The following is a 16955-nucleotide window of genomic DNA, read 5'->3' as shown; positions in this document are numbered from 1 at the left end:
CAGCAGTAAATCAGTTACTTACCACAATTTCAGCACGAAAAAGACTTCCAAAAAAATACTGAACTTCAGTAGCACTACGTTAAAACCTTTAAATCGTTATTTTTATAACTGTGAATACTATAACCAGCAGACCACAACTTTAAAGAATACATTCATTTTTTTTTCTTTTTTTCATAAACAAATCCGTACTAGATAAAAGTGAACTCTCTCTGTCAACCAATTAAAGCACCGCAGTCATCAACAACATCGCAATAGAGATAGATAACTTCCTTATCTTCCACACGCATTACAACATAACAATATAAAATTAATTTGAATGAGAACATAAAGAAATAAAATTATTTCGAATAGAAATGATGATACAACGCAGAAAAAATCATTTACAACCACATAACCATACATATATAAAATGAATGCTGACTGTTTCCAATGGCTGACTGAATGGTGGAAACAACGTGCCACAACCGTACTGTACTTATGTGTCAATTGGCAAACATTAGCTTTGAGTTCACAAACTATTCCCTCCAGTAATCACCAATTTTAAATAATAATTTAAAATGAAACATCAGGTAATGTGAAAGAGGTATACTAATTTGTGACTTCCAAATCAGTTTGTATTTTGAATACAAGCATTGATTCTTTGAGCAACATCCTTTTTACAAGCTTTTTGCTTCCGAACATGTCGCATGAAATCTTCAAACATTAATTTCCCCGGCCCTGGTATCCAATGAAATGCTTCTTTTGCTGTTTTAACGAGTTGAACGACCTGAATAGAATATTTCGTATATTGGTACAACTAAGCATCAAGATCTCAAAATGGCCACAAGAAATACTGTAAGACAAGCGGTGCAAAAAAACTATCATGACAGCAAACTATGACTCAAAAAGTAGACCAAGATACTCCATTTACTTCTACTTTTTTATAAAACTAACCTTGACATTTTTTAATTAATTACCCAATCCCAATCGATTTCTGCCATAATTAATAACCAATACCAATAATCATACCTCTTCAACATCTGAGGGAACAAAACGAGGATGGCTAAGCTTAGAGCTGGATGCGGCATAAAACATCTCAACGCAATGCTGCATTAAATCGGCTGTTGGCGGTGCAAATCCATTCTGCAGAAGCATAGTCCGTACCTACAATAATTTATTTTAGGCACTACCAATGATGTAAAAAAGAAAGTGGATTCACTTTTTATATAAATGTTCAAAATTCTTGAAATATCTTTAATTCTTAAATATTACATTTGGAGCACCAGTGGTTAACTGAGGCCGGACAGGGTGAATTACAGCTTGCGAATGGTAGCTAATAGAGGGCATCTGCCAGTGAAAGACCTGAAAACTTTCAACGTAAATCTCTGGAAGAATATCCAAGTTTCCACGATTCAGACGTTAAGAAGAACAGTATATTACATGAAAGCACTAACCTTTGCTGATTCAACAGCTAATGAAAAAAGAACGAATGGCGATGCAACAGATCGAGCTGCTACTTCACAAAAACTTTGGGTGAAAACACCTCCTAATCGTGTTGCCACTGTGAATAACCAACGAACGTCTTCAGCATAAGCAGGATTCTCGAAATATCAAACGGTAATGAATATTGCTTTTAATCCAGTGACAGCAAAACAAACAAGCAATAGTGCAACTCACACCCTCCTACGAATATGTTACCTGAGAAAATTTCGCGTAGCTACGATTATCATCCAAGTTTCGACTTCCCATTGTTTCCATAGCAATCATTCCCACACGATGAGCATGAACAAGCTTCGCCATACGAGGATCTCCAACAACAGAAGCACTTGGTGATGGAATAGGAACATTCATTGGAGGCTGGAAATTTTCAGAGCTAAATTTGCTGCAACTGAACTGAATAATTTTACATATTGCTGCTCGTTGGCATTAATAAATAAAATGTTTGTTTACACAACAGGTTTCGCTTAGAATTCCCAACGCACATGTTCAGTTCCATTTAACAAATTCTACTGGTAACCAAAACACAAACCTGAGGAGCTGGCTGTCCAAAATATGTGACTGGTTGCGAGGTCGACTGACAAAGTACAAGCGATGTAGGAGGAGGTAGATGCCGCAGAGCATCATTTATTGGAATAGGCTGAAATTGCTATAATAATCAAGTAAAATTAACATATTTTTCCCTAACATCGAAATACAGTGCTCTTGTTTTTGTTATTTCAAATTCATCTATAGATCCAATTTGATGGTTCAATAAATCTAAACCAAAGAAGAGATAAACTAAAATTAGTTCAAGAAAATTTTAAGTACTTGAATGCACTGTTCCCCTACGGTAGGAAACTGACAGCGGGTCATTCCTGCACCAAGACAAATAGGTTGTTGCAAAACAGTCAAAGGTTGGTTGCGTCTGGACATTTGAACAGCTTGCATAGGGCTTAAATTTGGAGCCGAATGACTAATGTGTAGGGCTCGTGATGGTGTAACACCAACCACAGGCGGAGGATAAATAGTACTTGGTTGTTGTCTCGGCACTATTGACATCGCACCAACTGGTAATGGCCCTCTGAAATAAAAAGAATTAAGAAAAAATCAATCGATGTCAAATGTCTACAGCCAAATATTGCTTATCATTTTTTGCAATTGTAATTAAATGAACACAACAGTTTCTTCCAAACAAACTTATACAAATAAACAAAACTACGCGATATAACAAAACAGAAAGAAAACCAAACAAAACTAAGAATTGAGTGAGTATATATATACTGCTTTATTGATAGTAAACTAAAATAGGAATAATTTCTAGATGGGTCTACACTGTGTGCTTACCGCTGGGAATAGTGAATTCCAACTTGCGGTTGAGTACATGATACCGGAGATACATAGAGTGGAGGGCAATGTGGTCCTGCCTGATGAAGGTGATGATGGGGTGGTGGCATGAAATGATACGAAGCTGCTGGATAAGGAACAGGTCTGCACTGAACAGGAAGTTGTAGCGTTGGTGGATTTGTCGCAGAATAAATGGTCTGAAAAAAATTATTGCAAACATGAAAAATGTCTATTACGTAATAGCACCGTGCCTATTACGAAAAGATGTGGAAAAAAAAAGAAATCCCAACATTCTACGCAATGGGATTGAATTGGTGCGTTTCAAGAGTGGAATAATCTACACAATTTGGCCGAATAGTACAAATATCTTCATGTAATTATTTCAATGTCTTACTGCAACATAACATTTTAGCAAAAAAAGATGACTCTGGAAAATTCTTTTTTTCTTTTACGACTACTTACAGCTGTTGTCTCCACAGTTCAATAGTATATATGAAAAAAGAACAGCGCTTACTTCATGGGCCTGTGACTGCAGAACGTCGTTGTGTAACTGAGAAATCCCAGTTGGATGTTGTTGTGGAATCGCATTCTGAAAACTTGTTTGTGGGCTACTAACAGATTCAGAATCTATAAACAAGTCGAACCAGTGCCTGGCAACTTTGAACAACACTTCCGGGTATACGCCATCTTTTTCGGCTGCCTGAAAAAACAATTCCAGCAAACAAAAACTTTATATATACTACATTTTCATCTTCAGAAGTATGTCTCAGCCAACATCCGGTTTTTTAAAACAGAAATTAAACCAAGTCTCTACTATTGTCTCTTAAGGAAATAGTCCAAGCGATATCTTGATAGGACTTTTAATTTAATGTGAAACAAAACAAAAACACCCCAGACAACCTTTAAAACATGAGTAAACAAAACCTGTTCAACAGCACGACATGCTTTTTCAAGCATTTCAGAGCTTTGCTCCTTACACTGATGCAAAGCTTTTTGACTTTCTGCAGCTGTTAAAGCATATGCCTTCGGTAATACGCTCAGTGCAAGTTTTGCGGCAGCTTCAACCATGCATGGATCACGACTCTGACTAGCCTAAAATATATTTAACATGCAATTCCAAAAATCCAAAAGACAACACTGAAATCAGTTTGATCAAAAGTATATATTACCTTATCGGCCAAAGCAGCGACTTCCGTAGGTGTTAAATGTGTTTCCCAGACTCGTTCAACAATTTTGATCGCCGCACAACCTAAATGCTAAGCGTGTGGCATATAAATAAACACAAGTAACTTTTTTCTTCATCTTAAAAAAAAAAAACAAACCTACCAATTTCGATCGCTTGGCCATGTATCCAACTAACATTAGTGCTGTAAGTTCGAGTTTGCCAACTTGCTGACAACAAGTTGTTCAAGCCCAGAGCATAAAGTCCAATCAGGAATGAACAAATGTGTAGCTGTCGGTGAGGACCTGTGAATGTTTGAGAATTTTTACGGTAGTTAATACAAACCCGAAATCAGTAAAATACTCGAAAAAAAAAAAAAAAAAACCACTGCGCTGCTGATTGTTTTGACTGCCTTGTGAGGCATTAAAAATAACGGTACTCTGGCTACCACCAGCTTCGAGAAGAAGACGTTTTGCAAGTTCCATCATGCAGTGTGCTTGTCCTTCAGAAGCTTGATTGGACATACTAGGGACTGGTTTTCGTCTACAAATAATATATTCAGTCGAAATCATATTTCTTTACCATTATGTAATAGAATAATTTTAGTAAGGACTTTACTCAGAGCACAGAAAGCTGTCTTATGAACGAGTACATTGTAATAACATAAGAAACCACGTATAACAATGATGAAACTTAAAGTCTTGATGCCGTTATTTTTCTAATATTGAATGTTTTAAATAAATTCTACTATGAATGATCTACAGTTACAAATAGAATTGTTTTAAAGACCAAAGCCTGTTTAAATGTTTGGAAACTTTTGGGTAGTCTAAAACAAATATTTCGAGTAAATGGACACAGATAACTGTCGGGTTCAATAGCCATGTACATGAAAATGGCACTTAATATTAGGTTTTAATTGAATTAAACTGCGCTAACTACAAATGCATAAAAACAAACATATTTGACAAATCTACCTGTTATGTCGATAAAATACATTATTTAACTCTGCTATATGCCCTGCAGGTGCTGAAGAGAATTCATTTGCGCTATCCGAAGTTAGAATATTTGGAGGACGATGGGCTGGTGATGGTGAGTCCGATGTACCAACAGAAGCTGAGTGACTTTCCTGTAAACAGTGCATACTGTTTACAGTACGAAATATATCGTTATATATGAAACAATGAAAGAAACAAAAAAAGGGAGCTCTTAAAATTTGATTTAGTGAATAATGAAATTAGTTCTCCACTTAATACTTGTCAACAAGGGAAAGTAAAGTCAGTTGTGAAATATATGTAGATAAAAAAGCAAGCAGTGTGATTACTCAATTCGCTGACAAAAATTTTCTTTGTTATTTAAAACAATCAAAATTGAGAAAAATGTTTAACAACCAACATGCAACCTATCACGAGGAATACATCTTGAAACCCCTGAGCTGCTGCTTTCGTCACATGGACTATCATTACTCTCATCCGATGACCGTCGCCTACTCGCAGATGTTACTGATGATGATTCATCACTAAAGGTAAATAACATGGGAATTGTTATAGATCCTACAGCAATTATTTAACACAAAACTTTTTGTAGGACATATGCTTCATAAAAGCAAATGTTATTTTAACACTCTACTGGGAAACCAATAATCATTTGCTCACCATTACCTCAAAAAGTTCAAACACCATTAAAAGGAAACGGTAGCTTATATGTTGAACCCAATTTTTTGTTAGCAAATAATATAAATTACAACCAAATTGATGAATCTGCAAACTTACGGTGAGTCGTGCGACAAACGTATGAAAGTATTAATAAGGTGTTCAGTTTCACATTTGCCACCATTTGCCCTTTTTTCGTATATATTTTCAGTAATCATAACACTTGTTCCAGCACCGGACAGACCTGCTAAATTTTAGTAAACTAACTACAGTAAAACAGTTAACATGCTTATACATTTGCTAAAATGTATAAGGTTCTATATTATGACTATCAACTCTTCCTTTCACTTGAATTTGCATTTTGACAACGAATTCATTATGAATTAAACCAACAAGGTAGAGAAACTTCTCTTGCTTCAATACCATTTGAAGTCTCGGTAAAATCGGTATGAGAAAATTCATCCTTGAAAGGGAAATGCGGTCGTTGACCATTGAAATATTTTTTGTAAAGTGGATCTTGCTCTAAGAAAAATGCAGCATTGGAATGATGATCCCTGGAAAAAAAAACGAATAGGTGTATCCACAACATAATGACAATTTTTTATTGTTAGTGTTATGTTGAAAGAATACAAATGTAACAATATTAAAAATTACTTGTACATACGATGCATAGTTGGGTCCAGCAGCTTGTCCAGTACTAAAGCCAGTTTATCAATATTATCTTTGTACCTATAAATAATGTAAAAACTACTTTACAAACAATTAAATGGCACAGAACTTGAATTTTCTCCTGTATATCTTCTCTCTTTTTTAAGGAAGAAAATTCATCTGCCTCTATCATCCATTATCCTAGTTTTATAGTCTAAATATGATACTAAACAAAATATTGGGGGTTAACCTTAGTAGCACTGTGAGTGCCAGATCACCACGTTGCAGTCGTGTGCTTTCACACAGCATAGAATAATCAGCTTCGGAAATCACTAATTTCATACCCAGCGCTTCTAAAGCGACTTTTATAGCTAATTCTTCATCGCAAGGGCGTCGTTGTACACCATTTTTCGTTACAATGCCGCTTGTGGTGCGGCGTCTACAAATTAAATCTTAGTTCAAAATTTAAGGGAAAACAGTACTGAACACAGATTTCCAGGTAAAATTCATGAAAAATCGGGAAACTTACCCCTGACAAGTGTTGTGAGAGAATGACAAGGAATCTAAAATGTAATGACCCAATGAAATCGGCAAAACGTAAGGCTGAGGTACAGATGCTAAACGAACAGCATTTTCCACGAATCTCCTCGCTCGATCTCTGATTATTTGTAGTTCTGGAGTACCAATTTCTATTCTTCGTAACAAGCTAACCAGCTCTGTTTCCTTAACAAGATCATCATAAATTATAGGCTTCTAAAGCTACTACAACGAACTTTTTATGGACACTAATGGTATTCTATCAGTGAACGAAATCTTCCATATCTTCAAAATAATAAGTAAGCTAGTATTATGAACAATGAAAAATCATACCAAATAATAAAGTTTCACTTCCAGAAATTTATTTGCCGCAGGACTACGAGGTATTTCAAGTACAGATATCGCAAGTGTAAAAGCCAGTCGATGTGTTTTTGGCTCCTTCATTAACGCTTGAACCAGAAAAAGTGTTCTAAAAACAACGTTCTGATCTTTTACGCAATGAAGAGTATAAAGTATTAAAAAAAAAAAATAATAATGGAGAATCTTAGATCACCTTGTATATATGTTTTCTGCTAATTGTGACTTCTCGATCAGCTGTCCATCAACTTCAAAAACAGGGACTTCTAAGACAGAACCAGGCTGCGAAAACCGTGTTCTTCTATGCCTCTGCATCTACAGTAACAATGATTTTCGTATTAGCTGACAATACTCAATGAAAGTAAGTTTCAAGACAAAATAAAACAAATGAATTAATTTATAAAAGTTGGTAAATGTAAAACTGTAGTTTCAACACTAACTGCAGGTAATTCAGGATTATATCGCTGTTCCACTGGGTGAAGTAGGTTTGGAGGACGGCGCAACATTTCTTCCGCAAGTTCCACTGCCATTACACATGCCTGATGTGCATATCCATGTGACATAAGGGCTTCACACCTGGCGAACTTGATATCCCAATTTGATTGCTGTACATGTGCAATAGCGAACAATTCATCAACATCATTTTTTGGATAGTTCATATTGCTAAAGAGATCAAAATTAATTGCATTTACATATGAACTCAGCCATATTTATGTTAGCGATGCCGAATTTTCGGTTCAAAAAACAAAACTGGATGATACTACAATAATTGTCCGGAGTATCTGTTATCGAGATGTCTAGTCCTTGTAATGGGCTATTTTATAGTTATTAAATAAATAAAGTTTTTTCTAAATAAAGTTATCCTCATTTAAAGTACGTAAGAAAAGCTAGATGAAAACACCAAATCACTCACAAGATAGAAAATATTCTGCTTATATCATCAACAAAAACCTTAACGTTGCAGCGGATTCATTACGATTTGTTGTACTGTTTGTCCTGCTGTTGTTTCGCGACACCGATGGACCAGCTTCGCTTTCCTGTCCTGATTCAGCACTATCGTCTTCAACTTCTTCACCTAAGGCTGCTTCGCGAGCAGCACAAGCAGCGGCGCGCACGGCACGAATTAGAGATCGCTCATCGTGAAATTCAAATTGATGTCCACGGCGTCCGGAAATGCGAGACTTCTTCCTTCTTTTACGTGAAGCCTTCAATGTATAATTACTTTTTTGTTACTTTATATTAAAATCAGTATAAAAATAAACCTGGTTTGACCATATTATCAATTTACGAAATAAAGGATCATTCACAACCTGCTGGTGAAGTGAGAAGTAATTTGTCCCGGTTGTATACACTGATGTGCGGTAAAATGATGTACTGATATCCAATAAAGTAGTATCTTCAGAAACCCGTAAAGGACGACGAAGAACAGGAATATTTGGACTTAACTTATTCGGAAAATCATCAGCTGACATATTCTGAAACTTGAGCAATATTTCTTGATACAAAAGTTTGTCAGAAAATGTTAGATCAGCCTCAGAGAACTGACAAGCATATCAGTTAAATATCAATAAATTTCTATTATAGAGCGACTAAAAAATGGAAGTTATTAACAATGTTGGAAGTAATTTACGTTATTTGATCCAAACAATAATCCTTGTATGTTAGTGTTATTCCAACTAATCTGGCATGCCCTTAAAGCACTCAAAAATCCCGGAAACAAATCAGCAGTGAAACGGGCATTTTCTGCGGAAAGTCGCTGTCCTTGTCGATCAACAACTGACATAATGAAACCGGCAGCTTGCTTAAAAATTGATCAAACAAATACCTCAGTTCCACAAATGAAATGAATACTGACACAAATTAAATAAAATAAAGACAAATTTAATGAATTAGGAAGTAAAGAATGTATCAAAACGGTTGACGAGATTAACTTACTGATGATACTGATGTTTCAGGATTCGTCAAGAAACAAATATATTTCCATATCCTTTCTACAGCATTCCGATGATATATTTGTATGAAACTAGTCAACTGAAACATATATATTGCTAGAAAAATGTGTACAAGTTATTAAAAAAAAATCATTTCATTACTACATACTTGTTCTCTTTCAAAAGAGGATAAACGTGGATTCAAAGCAGCAAGTCTCCATAGCTGTACTATTTCATCACAGAGTGATGCACAGTTCAGCTGAGGCGTCTTCTGATTTGACATTAATGAACTTGACTTGTTGGTAGACGGCGAACAAAGTGTCCATTGTCCGGATTGAGATAAAGCAGTTTGATACCACCAAATTAAGACCTGAAAGTTAAAAGACTTAAACATTTGAGAAATGTAGAAACCAAATCATTCCTTATTATATATTAAAAGTTTTATGACTCTAAGGTAACATTAAATTAATAATTTCCGCTTTTGAACATTATCTCGGTAATATCGTAGCAACTTAGAGAAGTACAGGAACTAAACGTTTTCATGTTTTCTTTTAGCTGGCACTTTAATTACTGCAACATTTCGAGTCTTATCAACGAAATATTCTCCAGAGACTTCACGTTTTTTAACCTTTTTTTACAGCAGATTTTTGGGCTTAAAAAGCGGCAATATGCAAGATCTACACATATTTGGTCTCGAAACTGAACACATAATTTGGACATAAAGTTGTAAAAATAGACAATAATTTTATTAAATGAATTCAAAGAAAAACAAACTTGTGAACAAGCTAAGCATTCTTCGGTAATAATATGTAAAAGGCTGGTCGCATTTTCATCACGACGTTTAAACATCTCGCGTACAATTGATAAAAGATTCCATAAACCTTCAGAATAAAATTAACTGCATTACAAACACATCTGAATATCTTCTACAATCAATTGTCATCAGCATACCTTCAGGCTCTTTTGCTCTATGAGGTCGAAAAAGGGACAACCACTCACTAGCTGCAGGTGGCTGGTTGGATGATAAGTATTGCACATCACTGTAAAAATATTGTTCTTGAATCAAACGTTGGAAGTAGGAACTTCAACAACAAATATTTCAACTTTCTCATGCACGCAGTTGATTCCTGACCTAGCCGTACTTTTATTTTAAAAAAATATACCAATGCACAGTCGGTGAGGGAAGACAAAACTTGATCAGTATCCGACGAATATTTTCATGCAATGTACGTTGATCCAAGCACCAAATGGCAACATTATCATGACCTCCATCTGTTGGATCTGGTGCTCCAACTGCTGCATTTATTTCTGAATTTGGATTCCGCAACTGATCGATCAAACGCTGTGCCACAGGCAAATACTTAAATTTTACAAATCTGTAGTGTTATTGAAATAACACTATCAAAAATGAAAATATTTTTTCAGTAGCAACAGTTTTGGAAATTTCATTTTTTTTTTGAATATTTTTCGAGACAACTCAACCTGACGAGGAAGGTCATTTATAAGAAATTGGGCCAATTTTTTTAATTCTTCATTTGTAAGTTCATTGATTGAGTCCCAAATGGTAACACGATACTCGACTTCATTGACTCTATTTATTCTATACAAACATACAGCGACAACGTGTTGACACCATGATGCCTTGAAAGCACATGAGCAACTACATGATACTATGCGACATCTGAAAAAAAAATGGGTGAGATCAATATCGTATAAAATACTTTGTACAGCTAGCTACCTACAATGTTGTTATGCAGTAATAGTGAATACCAATGTTTATTTCAACATAATTATATCCCAAATTCTGGAAGAATTCGAGGACAAACCTGTCCACACGAACTGATACATTGTATGTCACTTTTGAACGACAAGGAGGAGCTGATGAACTTGTTGGAGTGACTATAGAAGAAGCGCCTGTTGCATTCACTACAGCGGAAATATGATAACCTATAAGCAGTCGATGTTATATCTACAGCAATAAGTTGTGCAATCTACTCTAAAAATCACATGTCAGTAGAAGCCATGAACAATTGGAAGATCAACTGCTTCTAAAAATTGATCAACAATAATCATTCTATTCGAGTATCATATCAGTATCAATGATGAAGATCGACGCAGATAACTGCTACCATTATCCCACACAAAACTGCTTCATAGCTTAATTGCGCTTTATTTATGGAATTCGAATATACACACGTTTAAGCAATCACAAAAACCCTAATGTATAGAAAAATGCTAAAGTTAACACCTCATAGATGAGTGGAACAGGTTTATTTACTTTATTAGGAAAGATCTAAGAAACTCATATTCAACAGACCTATTTGGAAAACATCATGAACCGCATTTGCTTGATACAAATACTCTCCTCTATCAAACTCATCGGCATTGCCATTTGCCAAACAGCTGAAATAATGAATTAAAGAAGTAAGGTAACTAATGAACAGATAAAAAAATACAGTGTTTGAAACCCATATTTTAATATAGCCTTCACAATTTTGTAAAAAAATAATACAACGCTTCCTATGATCTTCCAACAAAATGTAATTATCGGAATCGAAATCTTTACCTATATAAGCGAACATCCTCCTCGCTTTCAGGAAAACACCAACGCACTATGCTCAAGAAAAATTTATCAGGAATTGCAGCATGTTCTGCGAAAGCATTTTCAAATATAACGGAACAGTCACTCATACCACTTTTGAGATTTATCCTTCTCTTTTCAACTGAAATCGCGTGATAGCACGCCTCCAACATTACGAATGAGAAACACCGTGCAGCAACGCGAGCAGCCATTTCAGCTAGACTACGTACGTTATATGCTGCAAAAGGTTGAATCTCACTCAAGATATATGTGTAAGGATGGTAGCTGTTACAAAAAAAATGAAAAAACAATTTAGCCACACTATACACCTTTTTTTTTTTTTTTAGAAACTAACTTGCTGTATGTGCGCAAATACTAGCTGTTGAAGCAGGGGAACTCAGGTTCATTGTAGTCGCAGAAGTAGATGTGGGATGCCTACGAGACTGTGATGGCGATGTGATACCTCCAGTAAAGCGTAACAATGAACTTGGTAACAATGGACCTGATCCGTCACCAAATGTATGCTCTAAAATCAAAATTTCCTATATCTCCTTGAGACGTTTATGCACTTATAATAGAACCTTATCATGCAATCTTACCGATTCCAGTTTGTGCAGCTGGATTCCTCGTCGTACTCCATCCACGCCAATTCTGATTTAAAGATTCAGCATCTGACATCCATGAACACAGAGAATCTTCCTCAAAGCGTTCCGAATCCTGAACAGTATCACAAGTTAGTTTCCTCAATTTCTCATCATTTTAAAGATTTACTAAATAATTCTAAATCACCGTACAGCAGCATCTGAAAAAAAAAATAGAGAACATACTTCGAACTTTATACTTCTACTGAAAATGTTCCTTCTTTCTTCTAATACTTATTCTTCTAAATTCGATCTGGATTTGGTAATGATGAAGGAGTGACACTGATTGAATAATTTGAACAAGATCAGACAGACAACTAAATAGCCTAATCAATAAGCGAATTACAAAAGCTATTTATGCTGTAATCGAACGGTCCGATCCTGCGCTATTTCTGATACCAGTAATTTAGAACATATCTTGCCAATGGTAAATATGCTCTCCTAGATGGGGGAAAGTTTTAGCTTGCTGTAAGTATAACTACCTCAAAGGATAACTGGTCATCATCTTGGGCAGCAGCAACTGCTCCCATCGGAAGTTCATTTGCATCAATTTCCTCCTCACCGCCTGCAGCGCGCATCAACCATGCGTCATTCGGATCTAGTTCTCCTTCCTGAAATAGAAACGTGCTGCTGTCCTTGGAAAAACTGAGGACTATAGAAGTCCTAAACCATCTATATAGTTATAGTGGGGAAGGCAATCCATTAACACTGCTAAGGAACAATTCCAAGAAGAAAATATTTCAAATTAGATGTTATTTCCTTCCTCCGACCTTTTCCTCCCCCGTAGGCTTAAACACATCTGAAGCTCATGAAACTTTTAAAGAAGGAACCTGTTCATCCACAATAAACACTTCACCTTGCTCCATTTTATTTATTTAAATAATCATTGTTGAATCGATCTCTTCTTTCTGCAAAATGAAAACATAAGATAAACAAAAGTGACAATGAATCACCGCATAAAAGAAGTTTTGCTCACGCTTGTCTGTGATTTAAGGAAATTTTTACATTCCAAAACAAAATAGCGATATTGTGGCTGATACTAAACAATTACACATGGCCTCCACATCGGAAGTTTTTGGTGGTACAAGGTGTTTCAAGCTTGGAGAAGTTTGAAGTTCAAATTTTCGATTAAATAAACTGGAGCGTGCGCATAAATTAGAAATGTACCTAATCCATTCAGCAGTATGAAGAAAATTTTTGCCATACAAATCGCATTACGTGCTAACAGAGAGAATTATGTCAAATTATACACCAGTCGCATTCAAATGACCTTGTAGACAATACAAAAGGCAATGATACCATACGACTGCTTTTACAACTCTACACAAAGTTTCCCATAATTCATAATAATGTCACAAACATCAAAACAGTACACAAAGATAACTCAGAGCTTCTCTTTCAATCACTCACTTATTAACAAAATATGTTCTGCATTATTGAATTTGACTGAAATTTTACCATCTTAACTCCACGAAGTTAGCTGGATCCTAACTAATCTTGGTCTTACTTATCGCCTTTATAGAGACTGTCTATAACTTCACCTCACTCTGACAATAATATAGTCTAATATTATATAGTCTTGATTTTTACATATAGCTTATGAAATTTGTTAGCACTGGATACTAGCAGCAGCTGAATTTCAGCATCCCTCCATTAAATACTAATAGACGTAACCTGCAGCTTATAAAAAAAGCCAGGAGAAGACGAACAGTATCGGCCTATAATGCACATTACTCCTTTTGTTTTATAAGCGAGTTTTCACATGTTCTAATGAATAATTGGAAACTATAAAAAATGAGAAAAAGATTCTCTAAAGTAATCCTATTTCAAAATTATACTTAAAGAATAAGTATGATTCAACTACAAAAAATTACATCATTCACAGTATATATGAGATAAGATAGACAGCGATGAACTGAACTGTTAGCCTAATGTTTTATGGATATAATATTTATAAAACAACAAATTTCTCACAGAAAATCAAGAAAGATAAGCTGCTAATGACTCTAAATCGTAAGTATAAATTTGTCAACATCCCGGAGTAAATAAATGCAAGCTTGCAGATTTGAGTGCACTGCTTAAATTTGCGAGCAAAATTTCCATTCTCAGAAGGGAAAAAAAATTAGTTTGTAAAATTCGACTTCTCTAGTAATCTTATAATAATTATATGAAACTCTTACGATTTCATCAGTTAAATAAAAAAAAAAAAAAAACTGTTCTATATCAAAAGTCTGTCTCTAATCACCTTCGATCCTTAATTGATATAGAACAAACTCTAAACTAAGCTTTTGCGTCCATTCGCCTTGTCCTTAATTTTCAGATACCACAGAAAAAGACAAACGAATTAGCAAATGCTGTACTGCAACTTAGTTGAGAAAACTGAAGAAACTGTAAGGCCAATGATGACATGATGACAAATTATTATCAATGTGAAATGGAAAGAGTACGGAGTAATGCTGTACGTGGTGATTAAATGCAATCTCCATAGATCTTTCCATTTTCTCTGTAAATCTTCAGATTTTGTTTACGGCAGAAGCCGCAATCGAAAATAAAATTAATTTGATCTTCAGATCTTCAGCACGTACCTAATAATAATTTAATTTTATAACAATAATAATAAATAATTAATAATAATAGTAGCTAATGAGTAGTAAACAGTAATAGTAATATAATGATGATTAGTGGGAATAAAGATTTTAATAGCCAATAGTAATGAATAATTGGTACCAGCAAAAAATCAACAACGATAAGTACTAGTAACAAGAAAACAGTAATGACATCAATTACAATATCTAAATTGCCAGAAAGTGACCGTCTTAATCAAGAAATCGGATAATATTCCACGAGACTAATAGACTTCAGTATAAGCAACCTAACTTGCTATATACAATTTAGATTTCCGGAAAGCACTCTCGCTCCCTCTGCACAAATAAAGGAATTTGTAAGTTATCCTTCTATAGTATACGCGACACGGTCCACCTGCCTGCTGCGGTCCGCACCCACCCATTGGCTACATCATCGACGCCGAAGCAATCGATACTCATTCACATATGTGCATACACAATACATATACACATAGATAGATACACGTGTAGGAACACACATACATAGGAGTGTGTAAGTAAATAGATAAGGAAAAGCCGAGGAGTGTGCCTTGCTAGCGTTATCAGTGCTCTCAGCCAGTTCCTACCGACAACGGCAGCGAAATGCATGTGTGTGCCATTTGCAGTGGCTGTTTATACGCACAACGCGACGCACCGACTCACCTTGCTGCTTTGCTTATCACAAAAGCAACAGTGATCGCAAGGTCTTTATCAAATACGATTCATGAGCGTCTCTGTAAGATAAACTTTGTTCGCTTAACTATTGGGTCATCTTCTAGCAGTAACGGTTCACATCCCAAGCAGGAACGTAACGTCCGTCCGGTCTCTTCAGACTGTTATTTCTCTGTATGCATTGTACAATTCCGGGTCAGTGTGCAACACGGAAGAATCATTGATTTCACCCTCTGAATTCCCTAGGTGCCAGAAATCGTGGCGACGCACTCAGTTATTACACCAAAGATGTGGTCAGCGCATTTGCAAGTGAGAGGATAGTAAGAGGACGCATCCCACTCCACATTATTTTTAAATTTTGTTGAGCTTTCAGTACTTCCTTCATTTCTGGATTTGGTGTTTCAGGGTACTTACCAGACAGCAAAGACAGGGCTTTTTTTTCTGAACACCAATTACATGCAGAGGAAGTAACTCTTGAAGCTTCAAAAACCCGGATTTCTTACTTCAACTAACGTCCATTGGAGTTCATATTTCAGGACTTATTTCATTATTAACTAATTAGTGAAGTCTGCAAACAAAAAAGAGGGAATTAAGAAGTTCTCGAGAGTTTCAGGAACATGCTAAAGTAATTTTAATAAAAAAGAGATTGAGACTACACATTGCTACACAATTTCGAAACAGTTTTTTCATTAAATTATCAATTAAAGTATTTTGGCAGACTGGCAACATTTGTGACGGTCTTTTTTACATGGATTTCTTTTTTTTTTTTTTGAGATGATTATCTTCACAATGATGTTACCGTGGGTAAATCTGAAGAGATAATACAAGTCGTCAAAAAAATATTTTGAAACATATTTGCTACTTAGGATTTCAATGGTTAAAAATATATTTGATTGTCAAATTCTTACCTTAAATGCGAATTCGGAGGTGGTTACAGTCACGATGCCGAAACAAGACTTTGCATCAAATTAATGTTAAAAAATCGAACTGAATTACTAGTTCCTATCTTGTCTTGGGGTTTAAAAATATAGAAGATTTCATCAGACGACGATCTATATTTGCAGTTTAAATTTTAGCCGTATATTCCTCCAATCCTATCACTTTTATTCACTTCGCCAAATACGCAACATGACTTATCGTCTATCTTTGCACATTTTAATGTCACACCAGATTAATTTGAAACTTTGTAGCGCTTATACCACTAATATTTTCACTTCAATTTCTTCTATGCATTTACAATTTGAAGGTTAGCGTTTGACAAGTGTAGACTGTATTGCTGGGGTGTTTAATAAGTTTTAAGGCATACCTCTTATTTGTACGGGACTTAGCTCACATCGGAGTTCATTTTTTCTGTTATCTTATAATTTTTGTC

General features: G+C 35.4%; 1 protein-coding gene across 2 annotated transcripts; it reads right to left on the bottom strand.

Annotated features, from left to right (window-relative positions):
- Positions 1-607: 607 nt before the first annotated feature.
- Positions 608-13174, bottom strand: Bma-ebax-1 (Uncharacterized protein; the record flags this gene model as incomplete). 2 transcript variants are annotated; one of them, XM_043073827.1, is made up of 39 exons in its annotated part: positions 608-766; positions 1009-1143; positions 1252-1341; positions 1434-1580; positions 1678-1836; positions 2009-2116; positions 2287-2539; positions 2803-2999; positions 3317-3502; positions 3727-3894; positions 3972-4051; positions 4129-4269; positions 4350-4507; positions 4939-5090; positions 5357-5480; positions 5734-5860; positions 6007-6167; positions 6268-6342; positions 6512-6700; positions 6791-6984; positions 7132-7267; positions 7352-7470; positions 7596-7818; positions 8107-8360; positions 8466-8630; positions 8786-8956; positions 9091-9186; positions 9256-9456; positions 9861-9967; positions 10038-10126; positions 10250-10446; positions 10569-10767; positions 10913-11033; positions 11404-11489; positions 11653-11905; positions 12023-12193; positions 12267-12384; positions 12791-12919; positions 13139-13174. In XM_043073827.1, the coding sequence occupies 39 exons, from the start codon at positions 13172-13174 to the stop codon at positions 608-610; spliced, it is 5874 nt and encodes a 1957-aa protein (XP_042929761.1). The 2 variants fall into 2 exon arrangements, with proteins under 2 accessions (XP_042929761.1, XP_042929760.1); XM_043073826.1 differs by having other exon boundaries at positions 6037-6167.
- Between the last annotated feature and the right edge of the window lie 3781 nt (positions 13175-16955).

Source organism: Brugia malayi (genome assembly GCF_000002995.4).
Source record: "Brugia malayi strain FR3 genome assembly, contig: Bm_v4_ChrX_scaffold_001, whole genome shotgun sequence".
Lineage (NCBI taxonomy): Eukaryota > Metazoa > Nematoda > Chromadorea > Rhabditida > Onchocercidae > Brugia > Brugia malayi.
Note: the sequence above shows the minus strand (reverse complement) of the source record. Positions and strands in the feature narration are given on the sequence as shown.